This window comes from Sorghum bicolor, chromosome 4 (assembly GCF_000003195.3).
Source record: "Sorghum bicolor cultivar BTx623 chromosome 4, Sorghum_bicolor_NCBIv3, whole genome shotgun sequence".
NCBI lineage: Eukaryota > Viridiplantae > Streptophyta > Magnoliopsida > Poales > Poaceae > Sorghum > Sorghum bicolor.
The window spans coordinates 66,886,706-66,903,446 of NC_012873.2; the positions used below are offsets into that span (position 1 = coordinate 66,886,706).

General features: G+C 43.0%; 2 protein-coding genes across 2 annotated transcripts; both read right to left on the reverse strand.

Annotated features, from left to right (window-relative positions):
* On the reverse strand, positions 256 to 2,249 carry LOC8056413. The gene is made up of 4 exons (XM_002454695.2): positions 1,974 to 2,249; positions 1,110 to 1,221; positions 968 to 1,018; positions 256 to 794 (listed from the first exon to the last, which is right to left on the reverse strand). The coding sequence occupies exons 1-4, from the start codon at positions 2,135 to 2,137 to the stop codon at positions 729 to 731; spliced, it is 393 nt and encodes a 130-aa protein (XP_002454740.1). The 5' UTR covers positions 2,138 to 2,249; the 3' UTR covers positions 256 to 728.
* On the reverse strand, positions 2,729 to 9,325 carry LOC8084673. The gene is made up of 17 exons (XM_021459729.1): positions 8,807 to 9,325; positions 8,503 to 8,712; positions 8,242 to 8,408; positions 7,981 to 8,158; positions 7,832 to 7,884; positions 7,569 to 7,712; positions 7,303 to 7,407; positions 6,779 to 6,904; positions 6,489 to 6,686; positions 6,071 to 6,177; positions 5,714 to 5,876; positions 5,113 to 5,178; positions 4,869 to 4,962; positions 4,617 to 4,729; positions 4,345 to 4,415; positions 3,695 to 3,899; positions 2,729 to 3,583 (listed from the first exon to the last, which is right to left on the reverse strand). The coding sequence occupies exons 1-17, from the start codon at positions 9,201 to 9,203 to the stop codon at positions 3,098 to 3,100; spliced, it is 2,883 nt and encodes a 960-aa protein (XP_021315404.1). The 5' UTR covers positions 9,204 to 9,325; the 3' UTR covers positions 2,729 to 3,097.

Below are 16,741 nucleotides of genomic sequence, written 5' to 3' on the forward strand. Positions count from 1 at the left end.
GGCACTAGTCAAATGTACTCGTTTCCATCATGTCTAGTGACAAGATGTGGTTATAAAATAAGGCTCATAGTGAAATAAACGTCCTATTAATAAATTAATATGCTGCAGTCCATCTTACCCTCTTTAGTCACATGGGTTAGCATAGGAATTATTAAGTTTTCTTACCCTTAAGTTACTATGCTAGTAAATGTAAATGTAAACGTAAATGAAATATTTGTACACATACGAAGTGCACATGCTGCCAAGGGAAGGAACTGCAAGTAATCAATAATACAAGGGATTATTAAGTTTCCTACCAATAAGCCTGGTCCTGAATTTAAAACCTGACACTATTTTTTTTGCATCCCGTGTACAATGTATATTTACAGATAGTCAGTCAGGTACTCAGAAGCATGCAAACTGCCACTGCAAAATTACTCAGAACCTGAAATCCTTACTCAGAAATAGAAGCTAAGCGCCATGGCGCCATATTTTGCATTTTGACTTCTGCAATTTGCATTACCACTCATGAAATTGCAACTAATCACTTTGGATGAAATATGCAGCTCACCATTGGTACAACAGACAAACACTATGGACTATACTATGTTCTCAATCATTTTCATATGTCCTAATTCCTAGAAGTCAATCTGGTTTTCCTCCCTCCAGTGATGGACAAACGAAAAGCGTTTAGCAAATCTGCCAAAGAAGCTGAAAACTCCTTCCATGCCCTTAATCTTGAGTAGTTTTCAATGGAGAGTGCAATTGCATTGCTGCCTCAGTGATTCAGTCTGCCGCTTCTGCAACTCGTTATCCTGCAGCAATGGAAATGATTAAGTGGTGTGTACATATATAGAGAGAATTAAAAATGAAAATGAATGGAGAGGAAGGACTGGGAAAATTTTGAAGGTGGCTCAGGGTAGAAAGGGCATGGTATAATACTATAATAGAGAGAAAGGATTAAATTTGACCGTCCAAACAAAATTACCTTCTGCAACAACTCAAGACGACGGGCTGTACCAGCTAACGAGGCCTTAACCTGTGAAGAGAATTCTCACATGAGCATTGCAGATGGAGTGTCTGAGGAGCATAGCATAGCCATGTACAAGTATCTGGTAAGCAAGCAATACCTTTGAAAGATCATCATGCAACTTCCTGTTTTTCTCTACCTCTTTATCATATTTCATCCTCCATTCGGCAGATTCATCCATCGCTTCTAGGTTTGCTTGTTCAAATTGCCTCCTGATGGTTGATGTGGCAAAAACAAACATATGAAAAGACAAGCAAAGGTAATGCTTAAGGGTAACATGATAAATCAGCAAAGGGTAATATCTCATAGTTGCTCTCTTCCAAAGCTAAAATACATGGATGGCACATGGCAGTCATGAATATGCCCATATAATAAATAGGTTGCTAGATGTATAAGAAACAAGATCGGGCCTGGCTACATGGCCGAATAACTAATCTATGTTCCTCCAGTTCCTTTGTCTATGTTAATAACAAGCAGTTAACTCTATATATCACTCTACATTTGACTATTTGGGTAAGGGCACTCACAATGCAAGACTCTATCACAGAGTCTAAGACAATTAATTACATATTATTTATGGTATTTTGCTAATGTGGCACCATATTTATTGAAGAAAGAGGTAGAAAAAATAAGACTCCAAGTCTTATCTAGACTCTAAGTCCATATTGTTCGAGGTAATAACTTTACTCTATGATAGAGTCTGTGTGGTTAACCATATTCAGACATTCAAGGAAACCAAACCAAAATACAACTAGCACTCGACAATCAGTGAATAATTCAGGCAATTGATTAACCAAATTCAGAAATTAGATGAAACACTTGGATCCATTCATCGTGCGATCAGAAGGCCGAGCAAAAACTGTTTGATTCCTTCCATTTTTGTTTCTGTTGATGGCCCTATACATGAAATTATAAATCGTAGGCGGCTGAAAAGGAGGAAGGTGGAGAGGAATTGAGGGCGAACCGGAGCTCCTCGCGGTCGTCGGCGGTAAAGGAGGGGTCGCTGGCCTGGCGGGCCCAGATGCGGAAGTAGACGGCGGTGCCCATGAGCAGCGCCAACGCGAACGCCACCATCAGGGCCTGCCGCTCGTGCCGCCGCCCCATCCCTCCTCCTCGTCCCCCCACCATCCTCTGCCGCCCCTCAACCCCTCACAGGTCAGGTAAGGTCAGATCAGATCACCTCCGAATCCGAAACTCCGTCCACCTCTCTCAGAAGCTCCGTCGGAGACGACAGAAGAGAGACACAATGGACACGAAGCAATTGGCTCATCGTGGGCCGTTAGTTTCCGGCACGACGGGCCCATGTTTTTGGCCCAAAGGGTCAAATACTGTCGTCGGATCCAGCCTTGCAGCCCATTGCGCACTGAGCTTGTGGCGGGAAATGCTTACAGTTCCGTTTACCACTAGTGTTCATAAAAGTAATCCGATAAATTTACAAACATCTATGATCTATCCAAACGATCCCACCCAAGTTTATACAAAATTACTCGTCAAATATAGGTTTGATTTTAGACAAAACTAAAACAACCACATTCCTAAAACGGAGGGAGCAGCTGTAGTTCACATATTATCAGTAGAGTAGGTGACACATGCCATCACCGGTCATTCAGTAATGTTTTTCTCTCACAATAAATCAGTAAACAGTACCTTCGGCCATGACTTCTTAGCCAAGCGAACATGCAAAACGGACATGTATCGCCCATACAAGCATTATGCCAATTAAGAATAATGATATTTGGACATAACGGTAAAATTAACAAGTTTAGACAAAGTTTAGGGGCCGCTACTGCACTTTACTCGGCCACAGAATTACTCACTGATCCTGCAATGTTTATATACAGCTAAACAGTACATGAGCAACCAAGAACCATCTTTATGTTCTCAGCGGTTGCTGTTTGTTTTTTCTTTTTCCCGAGGAAAACCCTACTTCTATAAAAGGAAAGAAGGAAAAACTAGCTGGGAACACCAGCAACCAAGCAAGCTCAAACAGCCAGCGTAAACAGGAACAGAATTCACTCAATACAGAAAGTACCCCCAAAACAAGAGTACGAAGCAGCAAGGAAATCCTTCAACAAAAGCCACCAACATTCACAGAACTCCTTCAATCTCCAAATTAGCCGTCCCCTTCCAGAACTCCATCAACCAAATCTTCATTTTCTTGACCTTGTCATCCAAGAACCTGGCATTGCCCTCCTTCAAGAGGAACACCATGAAACGGTGCAGGCCTACAGCAGCAGCTGAGACTGAGATGAGGAACATATTCCAGCTCACCCTAATCATCAAGATGGGCTCCTCTCTCAACTCCCTCACAAACTTGGTGAATATGAGCTGCATTCTTCGGTCTTTTACTGCTGCCTGGAGTGCCATCAGGGTCGATGATTCTTCAGGCAGCACCAGGTGTCCATCGTTCTTTCCTGTGGTCATGGGCGTCTGGATCCTGGTCTCCGCAACTCGTTTCAAGCCTGTGGCATTCAACATCCATTGGCAGACAACATCCGCAATAACCTTACTAAGGAGCACCCGGAACATCAAAGCATCTCTGGAGATCAGATCACGGGCAAGAGATTTTGCATTCTGCACAATAGGATGAAGAGTGAGCTAACTAGGTCAATCTTAAATGTCGGTCAGGAGGGCCTGTTGCTACATCACAAGTAAAGAAGGGTGCAGATATGATGTGATATATACCGCTGTCATAATAAGTCTCCTAATCACAACGCTGTCCTTTGATAATAAAAGCCTCACACACAGGTTTGCAGTATGCAATGCCCTCTCTGGTGTAGCTGTAGCACGGTCAAGTGAAGATAAATCACTGATCTCTACAAGGCTAGCCACATTCATGGCCTTCATGTCAGTCTCTGGCAAAACTTCACTGTTATACTTGAAGTTGGTCCTTCAAACATGAAAATAACATAAGTGGGCATGTAAGTATTACAAAGAACTGTCTGTTTGCTTGCCAAGTATAGTTAGCACATGCGTATCATCCTTCAACTCAACAAAACTATGCATATAACGAATTCCAAGCATTTTGTTCTTCTTATTTTCTTAACTAAAAAAAACACCAAAGAATTTATGCCCCCGACCTTATATGTGTAGAATTGAACTGAAAAAGGTTTTTAAGAATATATTCTAGAAGAAATTGGTGGTCAAATATATACATCAAAGACCATGCAAAGCCAAATGTGATTAGTATTTTTGACCAGAGGGAGGTACTGACTAACCAGAAGATATCACTATCACTAACTAAATAATTTAAGAAGGCATTGAAAGAACCAACATATTAAACAAACCAAACCAGTTTATAACAAAAAAAAGGAGATAAGAACCATGACACAAACCTTGCTGAAGCCAATTTTAGAAACGCAGCAATCTTCTGCCATTGGAACTCTTTCCTTTTGTTGAAAATTGCCTGTGTAAGAAAACTGATTGGTGTTAGTTATCACATAAATGCAGTCCAAAGGAGAACAGGAATAGAGCATAACATGGTTATATTGGTCCAACTTTGATGTTGAAGCCAACAAGGCCCCAATGCTGGCCCTAGTACTACACCAATGGGCCTACCTCAGAGGATAGTTCTGCAGACATACTAAATGAGATAAATGAATGTTACCTGATTCAAGAGTCTTCTTGTTGCAAGTGAATTATCGGAAAGAAGCTTCCGAATAACATATGGGTATGCTGCTTGAAATGTTTTGAAAGTCCCATCTGCTGCCACAGCCAGTCCTATCAGTAAGAAAGGAAGGAAAACAATAAACCTCTCAAAAATAGTTGCCATCAAAATATGCATCTTTGAAAAGAAATAGGCCTATATCCATAAGTTTTGAATTAGTTTGGTATCTCAATTTCAACTGAACAAGCTAACCTTCCAAAGAGGCAAGTGAACGGAGAACAAGTGTGTAGTAAGGTGGCATACGGAAGTGATATTTAAATGCCACAGACCAAATTTTTCCAAGCACCTAAAAGGTATATGCAGCAATAAACAAGGGCAAAAGCAATGTGAAAAGAACTGCATTAGGTACGGTGCTTCTTTTGAAATAAAATATAGGTACGAAGATATCAAGCCACCACTGCACTGAATTGAACCTACAATACAGTGAACTACCCACCTTACTAAACTTGATTTCTGGAATTCCATCTTCAAAGGTTACCTCGCCTAATGCATCCTCCAAATCCTAACACATGGAAGACACAAAATACAATCATTGAGAAAAATGGTTAGTGTATGCATTAATACTTGTATACTATATACAAATAATTCACTGAACAGTGACCAGACCAAATTAATATGGGATATCAGGTCATCGATTATAAACTCCTCCAACTGGTAGAGAGGGAACATACAAATGCAAGACATCAACATCAAACAATGCCACAATATTTTAGTATAAATCCTATCTTCCATATAACATTAAATGTGACATTAAGCCCATGATCAACAAATATAGCACATGCAACTTGTTGTGAGGTTTTGACATGAGGATCCCTGGCCCACAAGTTACTGAGACATAGTTTCTACATGAATTTCAATAAAAGCAAATGGACTCTGATTGACTAGTTTTACTTCTGTTCATTTCATTTAGTGACTGTCATATGTTCAATCATTTCATTTCAGCCAATCGACAACAACAGACTATATAAGTGGCGATTCCAAGGAACTGAGCTGAAAACATAAAACAGATGTGGTACAGCTGCAGTTTACTGAATTACCATTGTCACACGACGTAGATTGGTTTTTGGTGGAACTACATCCATTTCAGTCAAATCATAAACGAGGGAAGCCCAATCTCCATTTACTATGTGTACTATGCTTGCAAGCATAGCACGCTGATGTTTCCTTTCCATCACGCAAAGCAAACCAAAATCTAGAAACCTGATGTATTTAGGAATATGTTGTCAATAGTTTCAGAAGTATTTTATTACAAAAGCTTCATAACTACAAAATGTAAATCCACAAAAGGGGTATCCCATATCACATGAAATGTGAATTAAGGGAAACATGAAAAGCAACTATGTAAGTATAGGGCATATGAAACCATGTTTAGAATTATTTGGAGTAGAGCTTACCCAACACGACCTTCAGGAGTATAACGCAAGTTACCAGGATGAGGATCAGCATGCAACAAGCCTGTCTCAAGAAGCTGCACTAGCGATGCCTCTACACCTTTATTGACCTTATGAGTAATTAACAAAATGTTAAAACATATTGGGCAGCAAGTTTAAATTGAGCTTGTGAAATGTACAAATCATTGTAAGTTTATGCTACATCATCATAACAGAAAAAAAATACCCCTCAAGATTCAATAGACAGATGTTTTAAAGTGCTGTGATTCTGAAATAATTGTGAAATGGTGCACAACTACCTAAATTACGATGTGAAATTGATACAAAAGCTCTTTCCCATATAAAACAACTTCAATTCTAAATTTTTCCAAGAGAAAATACTGGCTAGTTGATAACAATTTATTATATCATTAGTAAATACCAGGTCAAGAAGGCGAGATTTTGCTTCCAACTTCTGCTTATCTGAAGCTTGAGTGATATTTTCAGAAACTCCTTTAGACAAAGAAAGCAAATCCTTGGGGTTCTCACCAGCCACCCACTCCATTGTCAAAACCCTCTTTCTAGTAAGTTGTTTAAGAACCTTAGGAACTAGCATGAAAGGATATCTGGAATGAACCTCCTGCAAGAATTGAAATTATTAGCTAAAATACCAAACCTAACAGGATCGTATAAGTTAGCAAAAGCACAGGTAAGAGACAAGAAAAAAAGCACCATAAATTTGGTAGCATTAGCAGCTTCAATATTGTAGTCCAACTCGCCGACGAAACCTCTACCCAGCTCATCAGCATAAAGAGAAATATTACTTCTTCGCTTGGCTATCTTCCGTATGAAAGCAAGCTGAAATAAATTGTAGGAGGTAAACAACTGAATAAAAAAGCATCACAAGAATGAGACTAAAGTGATAAAAAAATGATTATGCTAAGTTATAGCTAAAGCAAGTTCATGAACAGGAAAGCTAAATGCAGCATTTCTTAAGGTGAGTGAAAGGATATCCGTATTGCAAATAGGACCATGCATTTTGCTGTTACAAACAAATCCCATGAACAGGACCATGCTGCCATGCAAACAATAAAATCACAGATAGCACATTAAGGGACAGCAAATAAAAGCATCAAAACCCAGGAAATGATCATGGGCAGATGATGAGAAAGCATGCAAAGAGTGTCATAAGCACAACAAAAATCACCAGATGAGTGAAGAGCAACAGCTTATATGTTAGATGAAAGTATACATACCCCAAGGCGTAGAATATAGATGTCTCTCAGTACAGAAGGTAGAAGGTCTGGCCGCTGAACCTTTATTGCAACAAGAGCACCATCAACTGTGCGCCCCTGGTAGACCTGAAGTAAAAAACACAAGACTTCCTTGAGCACAATAGTACATACTGAGAATAATGATAAAGAAAATTGAATAAGACTACATCAGAAATTCCAAATAACTTGTTCTAAGTTCTAACATAGTAACATAGCACAGGCAGGAAGGACGCACATGAGGATATTACCTGTCCAAAGGAAGCAGCTGCTACAGGCTCATCTGAAATGTAACTGAACATATGCGACACAGGGCACTCAAATTCTCCCTCAATGATCATCATTGCATCCTCTTTTGGGAAAGGAGGAACTCTTTCATGCAACTCAGCAAGGGCCTAAAATTGAATAGCACTGAACTAGTCAATTTCTAGTAAAAGAATGTGAAGACCACTTAACTATCAAGCAAGTGCTAATGATGCAACGAAAATGCAGAACAGGGAGAGATTTACCTAACCTCACAAATCTCTGAACCTATGATATCAGGTCTTGTAGAAAGTGATTGTCCAACTGCATACATAAGAAAAGATAGATGTCATGAGGCAATCCGAGCCAGGTGACCGCCACCTTGCCTTGATGTTGTCTTGCCAAGCATGACAACCCAACCTTTAACAAAAGTAGGCCCAAGGTTAAGAAATGTCTCCTTGAGAAGTTGGCCAAGCATATATTGAGTATCATTGAAGCCTTTGCTGCTGCTTCCACTACTATAGGTAGCATCTGTGATCAATTGAGCTCTTTTATAAATCTGCATCTTTGCCACAGCTGAGAGAAATGTGAAGAGTATCTGCAGAGCAAATGGACCTATTAGTTACAATAACTGGAAGCAAGTATAGGTTAGTACTAAAAAGCAAAGGGCTCATAGTTAACCTGAATGACGCGAGATGCAAGGATATGAGGACGTGAGGCAAAGTACTGAGCAAGGAGGTCGGGATCGTAATGCTGGGGGAGCGGCGTAGTGAGGATAGCCGAATAGTAGTTGATGTACAGTTTGAGGGCTTCAAGATCAGCCATCATCAACTCCATACAGGACAATCCTGCCATAACATTTTGATAAAATTAGCTAATAATGTGACTGGCGTAGCTTAATTTACACCAAATCTAGAGCTCCTGCTGTATCGTGCTAGAAACCTGGTGGGTAGGAGGGGGGAGGGAAGGCCGGGGCCTGAAGTATCTGCTGCTGCTCTTTCTGCTGTTCCTGGGGTCTGGGTTTAGATTGGTGCTCAGGCTTGGACTGCCCCTTGCTTCCGAGGAATCGCCGCGCGAGAGAGTGCCGCGCGCTACCGGCGTACACCTTGAGGGCCTGGAAGTCGGCCGCCATTAGCTCCACGCACGACAACCCTACAAAAACCCGGAGAAATGAGGCCATCATCAGCAAGACGATGCGCGCGGAATGGGGTCGAATTGAGATGCGCTCGGGTAGCCAGCGAGGAACCTGGCGGGTACGAGGGGGGCGGGAAGGCCGGGGGCGACTCATCCAACGCTACCACCTCCTCTTCCTGCTGCTGCCGCAGTGGCTTGGGCTTAGGTCTCGGCTGCTGCTGCTGCTTCCGCTGCTTCTGCTCGAGGAAGCGGAGCCAGAAGACGTCGCGGAGCGGGGGGCCGGCGGCGGCCTGCAGGAACTCGCCGTCGCGGCGGAGCACGCCCAGCACCTGGTCTAGCGCGTCGCCGCCTCCTCGCGCCCCGTTCCCGCCCGACTGCCGCGGCTGGCGCGGCGAGACGGGCTTGTTCCCGCCCCACCACGGCCGCTGCGCCACCTTGTCCTTGTTCCCGCCGCCGCCGCCGCTCACGGCGCGGACGTGCAGCACGGGCGGCCGCACCAGCGTCGCCATCGCATCGAGCTTCAGCTTCTAGGAGAAAGCGAGGAGGGGGACAGCGAGAGCTGATTGGGAGGGAGCGGCTGAGGGTCGCGCGAGTCGCGACGGGACAGGGCGTGGGGGAGATCACTGGTTCTACGCTGCGCACGTCACTGGTTCTACCACGCGTCCACGAACGAACTGCTTGGGGATAGCCGTTTCGCCCTGAAAAGCCCAGTGAATTGGGCCGATCCGATCCGGCCTCCCCGCTGCCTTGTGGGCCCATCAGCACGGAAATAGCGACTGGGCCTGCTCCTGGCCGTCAGTGACGAGATACGAAAACGGGCCAAGCAGCAAATCAGATCCATGCGTCTGTCTGACAGAACGCGAAACACAATCCGTATTCCGTTGCAGTGAAGAAGATTACAGGCAGGAACAAGTACAGACAAGAGAGGTGGACTAGGCCGATGGATGGACCATTAGGCCTAATTTATGTGGGCTTGGGCTCCTTTTTTCGTGTCAAGAGTAAGAGAGCAGCAGGACTGCAGCAGTGTTGCTCAAAAAAAAAAAAAAACAGGACTGCAGGAGCGAACAGTGCTTGGATGGAGGTTGAATAAACAACATGAGCCATTTCAATGTTGTCAAAAAATGAGCCATCTCAATAAGTGTTCAAAACTTCAAATCAACCAACCGTACAAAATTGTATTTTTGAGCAACAGATTTTTCTTTTTTGCACTCATTGTTAAGCGTGTTAGCTCTACGCTGATGAACTTATGAGATGTTGTCCTAGCATTATTTAGGACTATATTGGAGAAAACAATGCTATTCAAATGTTGTTGAGATGCTTATACACAGTGTCTTCTTTCTATAGAGGGTCAGTATTGGGTCTACATGGAGGGATGCCTGGATGGGCCTGTTTGATACACATAACTAGATACTAGTTGAAATTAAAAATCAGTCCAAATTAGTTATGGCCGAATAGCTAGTTAACTAATAACTAGTTGAAGACATGGCTAAAAGTTAGCTTACCTATTAGGTTTTCTGTTTCAATGCACTAGAGCTAATTTTAGCTATTTTTTAGCAATTAGCCCCTATATACAAACATGTCCATAGTTATGCACATGCAGATAATCATTTCTTCTTGTTAGAAATAAATGACACGGTTGATATACTACAATTTGAACAAGTGGACCATTCCTTATAACCACGTAAAACATGAGAAAACTTTGACCTATCTACAGCTTCCAAAAGAAAATGCAATACACAACCAATTCAGGACAGTTGGTATAGTTCATTTAAAGTTTATTAATTGCTGGTTATCTAGGGAAGTTCTTGAGAACAGTCAACTGATTCTTCCAAGGAAATGCTGAGCTGAATTTGAATTTCCACTGTTTAGGATTGGAGGTCCAAGAAGTAGAGGCTCGAGTGATGTTTTGGGGATGCCCTGTGCCTGTACGGTATACAAAGAAACAACAAGGTTTCAAATGGATCCATGTAGCAAAAGGTCAAATAAATGACCAGAACCTAAGATAGCAAAAGAAATGCAATACAGCTTCATGACGAAGCTAGTGCCCAAAATTTGAACTGTACAAGTCGATTTCGTCAGAAAATGAAGTTGGAATACATAGATCCTGCACAGATGCTCCTTTCACATGTACATCAGTTGGTACATGATGTATTATCGCTTCTTCAGATGAATCGACCCAGAGCTCCTGACAGATAGCCTGGAGAACTGAGGAAAAATCTTACGATGTCAGCACTTATGCTTGATCTCCGGCAAAGAATGTTGTGAAGAAACTATATATGCACAGAGATTTAGAATGCAACTTTGTGGCATAACTGGTGACCATTCAGACTTATCATGCAGCTGCAATTTCAGTTGTACAAAATTTTCAGTTGGATTATTTATGTATGTTGGGAGCTGCAATTTCACTGGCCATTCTTCTGCTGCTGTTTCCTGATCAGACGCTTACCTGACTGTTCATAGAGTCGCACAGTTTAGCAAAGCTCGAATCCTAGACAATGGGCCTGACGCACCCTGAGCCTGAGTGACCGGCCATTTTCTGATATTGTATAGTTGTTGGAGCATTGCACTGCTTGGAACAATTTGCGCTGGTTTGATCTAGCTAGGAAATGAGGAGATTTTGCTGGTGTATGGTGAGTGGGTGGTGTGGGGAAGACTAGGGATCGGAGCAGCAGGTGCATGGGCCTGATCTGAACCGAAGAAGAACATCTCACATGGGATGCATACATGCACTGTCCTGGAAGAAGCCCACCTCTCTCTCTCTCTCCCATCATATCCACACCACCGGCAGCAACCAACATGGTAGATAGACGACGTGTGCTCAGTGCATGTGACCCAACGAATTCTTCACATCATTTTTGTCTCCCTTTTGCGTTGCGCCGGGCCGGCATTATGCTAGGTCTCACTAGCCACATACATTGCCTTTGATCAGTCTTTCAGATTCAGATCGGCAGGAGCTGTTTTTTTTAACGAGGGAATACTCCACTGTCCACATGCATATATACCACTGAAATGGAGGATTAGCAGATGAGATGTGATCCGCTGCGCAAGCATATGCAGAAGATGATGCTCCATCATCGATCATCAACATTACTCAGTGGAAGGAAGTAGTAGTGCGGTTTGAGTTGAATTTCTGATTTGGACGGCATTTATTTCGGTTCAGAAAAATATCGGATCAAGTCGTCGCGTTTTGTCAGTGGCTTGATCCTTGACTTGTTGTATGTGTGGCTCTAGTAGATAGCAGCTGTTATGCTCACATTTGTCAGGCAGTCGCTCGTACTAGGAACCACGTCGTGGTCCTCCATCTATTCGTTTTGTTTAACTTTTGTTCGACGGTCCGGCAGCAACCAAAAAATATACAATTCTGCTACTAATGTGGTTGGGTGGGGTGATTTGACCTGGACCATTTGACATCTCTTTCTCTGCTGCGGTGGAAATTCCGAGGCAACTCGCCGATACTACCTCTGTCAATATTCCATAGTTAACATATATCAAACATACGTTTATTCTTGATTTTATCATGAAATATGCACTTATGATCTATCTGTTTCAAATGATAAATGTCCGTGCTGTTTTCTATAAATTTGATTAAAATTAGTTTGATTTAGATCAGACCAAAATTGTGTGTTTAGAAGGAGACAGTAAACCAATTCAGAGCAACATGGCATGAAGGCCTGCACCTCTGCACCTGCGCCACCGCCGACCGCCGGTGCCGGGCGCGGGCTGCAACCGGTGGAGTCGCCGTGTCGGTGGCCGACGCTGGCAAGCTTAGCTGCAGGCTCTCGGTCGCAGCGCACAGTGCATAGGTATCATCACCAACGCCTGAGTTCACTCTCCTGCAGTTCAAATCTTGCACTGATGCATTATTATTATTAGTGGCGTGCTTAGAATATACTCCACATGGCCGACGCTCCCTTCTCTGTCTCCCTGTCCCAAGCTAGCCTTCTTTGCCTTTTTCTTCTTCTATATATATACTTTCATTCACATCTCCTATTCGATGTCCATTGCAAAAGCCAAAAGGTATAGTGTTCGATAAAGAGGATCTCTGAAGTAGCTATATATAGCCTGAAAAGAACTTGGAAACAATTGCTATATGCAAGTGTTCACATATTCAGACACGATCGCGTTTGTTGGAACAAATACATCACAAAAATGCTTGTAAGGTAGAGAACTAGCTAGAGATGTCGGAGAGGCAGACTTGTTGTAAGGATTTGGTGAAGAATAATTGTATTTCTGTGAAGCATCAGTAGTGCTCGGAATGTTGCTAAGTAGCGGTCAACATTGCAGCTTATTATTTCTCTTTTCTGTTTTTTTCTTCCTCTCTCCAAAGCTAATGAAAGAACGGCCATGTATATTATATTATGTATCATATATATAAAGGCCAAAGTTTCCACTCTGATTGAATTTCTTTATACGCGCAAGAGCAAGGCAACTGGCCTATCTTAGTATTAAGTAGTAGTTGGTCTTGGTAGGACCGGAGGAGTCTTGCCGCACATGCAGGCAACGTGATCCCATGTTTTGTATTCTCTTTTTTTCCCCCATTGTCCCAAATGCCTTTGTTATTTGTATGGTTGAGCATGCAAGTCCTGCCTGGAATCCCATCAGTCCATCACCTAATGCTCCTAACTAACTGATGGAAATAGTCAGTAGTAGTATTTTGACAATGATGAGCTAGCTAGCCGTGTCTTAGAATTAAGCACCACCAACTTTTGGTTAGCTACAGAGCACTGCTACACTGTGCACCACAAACTAAGGTACTACGTACAGTAGTGCTCGTACGTACTACTAGTTAGATTAGACTACCATCCATGCAAGGCAAATTCATATTTTCTCTCTCTTTCTGTTGGTTACAATTTAAAAGGTTCAGATATTTATTTCAGACAGTGTTCGTGACTTGCGCATGCATGCAGACGAGACGAGACGACCATCATCATTGATCATATTGGTTTGCATTGCAACCAAACAGAGAGGCCTCGGCCTCCCTTCCCATGGAGTCCCATCGGGCCTTGTTTAGTTCAAAAAAATTTTGCAAAATTTTTCAGATTCTCCGTCACATCGAATCTTTAGACGAATGTATGAAGTATTAAATATAGACGGAAAATAAAAACTAAATACACAGTTTTGTCGGAATTGACGAGACGAATCTTTTGAGCCTAGTTAGTCTATGATTAGACAATATTTGTCACATACAAACGAAATTGATACTATTTACATTTTGCAAAATATTTTACAAGTAAACAAGGCCTAGTATAGTACGTTGTCTGTTGCACCGCTTCAGTACGCGCGCACGTACACATTCCTGATTACGAAACCGCAACGGCATCAGGCGGCGTAGCGGGCGCGCGAGAAGCACGACAAGTATTTTTTTTTTTTCTGATACGGCAATATTTTTAAAATTTTTAGAAAATTGTCTTTTAAGAAGAGAGATAAAAGATCATCAGTTCCACGTAGACGAAAGTCTTTTTGACTCAATTTTTAATTTAAGTGAATCACGGATTTAAATGTCTACAAACGAGTAGAACAAAAATATACAAGCATACTCTAATGTACTAGTAGCATTCTTGTAAGAACATTTTGTGACACGCGTCTACGTGCAAATATTCATTAAAAAAGAAAGAAATTGGCGCTCCAAAGCCCTCCTCCGTCGTCCCTCCACGTCCGGTGGCGCATCACCGGGGTGGGTCCTACCGTGCCTACGTGGCGACGGCGACGCCTTGTCAGCTTGTGGCACGACACGAGCAAGCGAGGCCGGAGCCGAGGACCGACCGTGCACGCGCGCGGGCGGCTGCAAGTGGCACGTCGGATTCAGGGGCGATGCCATGTCAGTGTTACAGGGGACGTCCGCGTCACGCCCGGCCTCCAGCTGGCACCCGAACGGAACGGGGTCGCCATCGCCAGCCGTCGGGGGAAACGTCCAAAAATCTTTCTCCGCTCACCGCACCGCACCGCACCTAATTGCCGTCACGTAAAACCTGGGGCCTGGCTATCTAGTAGTATGGCAAATTAAGCTAATCACGTCCGTTCCGTCGGCTGGGGCTGTTTCTTAATCCCCGCGAGCGACGTCGTTGCTGTCCGTGGTCCGAGCGTGGGTCCCTGCCACTGCACCTAACTCTGCACAAGTCGAGGGAGCGATCCACCGTGACAGCGACGGATCAATGGCTGACCTGACCTCGCCAAATCAAATGAAATTCCTTCGAATCCGAATTCGTCGTGGCTTTGCCCTGTGTTTGCGTGTGTGTTTCAGTTCAGCTGTTGCTTTTCCACTCTCAGCTGGCACCTGGCAGTGTGCAGGTGAGCGAGCATTCTATATGAGCCTCCTTGGAACCTTTGCTGTCTCACCTTACCTGGTAGAGAAAGGCTAAACTAGCTCAGCAAAGCAAGGTCAGTGTTTGGTTGCTTACTCGTACGCCAGTAGTGTTGGCAAAGGGCTTTGCCCGTATACTAGCGCTCGCAGTAGCGCGGGCAAATAGCTAGGGAAGAAAATTCCGTGAACCCTGGGTGCATGAGATCTCCCGTGCGCCCCTAGCCCCGATAGCCAACACGTGTCACGGAACGAGATCCCACGTCCGGAAAGAGATGGCTCCTTGACAGCACCAATTTGGCTCTCCTTAGTTACCAGCCAAGAAAATCCTTGCCGAGCGAAGATGTACAGTTTTAGGCAAGAGAACTAAGCACACCCTACATGACTCGCAATTCATTTGTGGCACACTTGGGATTCAGGTTGCAGTCGGGCTCATTCACGGCCGGCCGCTAACCCGCATCGCTTTGCCGCAAAGTTTGAACTTCGTGGGCAAAATTTTCGCTGATATAGCAGACTAGGCTGCAAAACCCGCGAGACCCGCTACACTACGGTGCAGACTACGTGAACACTGTCTCTCTCCACATACAATATCTACACATAATGCAAGAATTTAGAATCTACAAGCTAAACATTCATATCCAGTTAATCGATGAGCACAGATGATACAACTTTGCACTGATCATTTTATTTTTCATATCCCGGCTATCTATATATTGTATGTTCTTAAATATAATAACATCAAGAAATACAGGTATAGAAACAAGGACACATATCCTGTAACAAAAGTTATTATTACTAAATAAAGACGTAACATATGAATGCCCTCTTCAACTATGCATTGACTGAAACATTCAATCACAATGGGTTCATGACCATTTCAATAACTGTAGCCTTTTTCGGTTATTGCTTAATTAAGTCTATCTACATGGTCTTCTGAAAACTGAACTGGTAAAAGATACATATAGACACAACTCCTTTTCAATTAGTTGATTCTTTCTATTGAACAAATGTTCACTATAAGTTGCAAACAACTTCCGTAGCTTGTGTGTGAGTTGTAGCAACAACGATTACTAGAACTGAACAAGCGTTCTACACATTGATCTTAATCATCATACAATCATTCCATCAACTAGACAAGGTCATCAATACCTTTATCAGAGATTGGACGAGCTGAGAGCAGTCATCAACTCACATCGACGCAGAAGTGAGAGAATAGGGCTGAGGACCAAATGATGACATGAAGGCGAGAATAGAGCCTTGCAGGTTCTTGCAGATTATTGCAGGAGGACGACAACGGCCACGGAGGATGACAGCGGTAGTCGTAGGGTTCAAAGGATACGACTCTTCACTCTTGTGGGTTCTTGCGAGGTTTCTCGCTCGCCCAATGGGCTTGGTAGGTTGACAGTCATTAGGCCATGAAAATTTGCAGTTGGTCCGCAACAGCCATGAAGGCAAGTTTTGCAGGGCGAGCGGACGGACTATGTTAACAACCCGCCTTGCCTACAATCTGACCTAGGATTACAAAAAGAAGGCTAGAAATAGTTTGGTAACATTTCGGCTTATTGTAAAAGATTTCTAACTCTAGCTTGTCTAGTAGAGTTGAAGTCACTTTAGAGAAAAAAACACTTATTAAAATAAAAGTGGTAGTTTGTTATAATTTATTATGATTTATGTTGAATTTATAAGGAGAAACCATATTTTCACGGCTCTAGCTTATGAGCAGGGCTTCGGCTTCTGCGGGATTCTTCG

Excerpts from the sequence above, each read along its gene's own strand:
- LOC8056413 (XM_002454695.2), bottom strand. The coding sequence starts at position 2,137 with ATGGTGGGGGGACGAGGAGGAGGGATGGGGCGGCGGCACGAGCGGCAG. Across the intron at positions 1,222-1,973 it reads GACGACCGCGAGGAGCTCCG|GAGGCAATTTGAACAAGCAA; the intron begins GTTCGCCCTCAA and ends ATCAACCATCAG. Across the intron at positions 1,019-1,109 it reads TGCATGATGATCTTTCAAAG|GTTAAGGCCTCGTTAGCTGG; the intron begins GTATTGCTTGCT and ends TTCTCTTCACAG.
- LOC8084673 (XM_021459729.1), bottom strand. The coding sequence starts at position 9,203 with ATGGCGACGCTGGTGCGGCCGCCCGTGCTGCACGTCCGCGCCGTGAGC. Across the intron at positions 7,408-7,568 it reads CAGCTGCTTCCTTTGGACAG|GTCTACCAGGGGCGCACAGT; the intron begins GTAATATCCTCA and ends TTTTTACTTCAG. Across the intron at positions 6,178-6,488 it reads AATCTCGCCTTCTTGACCTG|GTCAATAAAGGTGTAGAGGC; the intron begins GTATTTACTAAT and ends ATTACTCATAAG.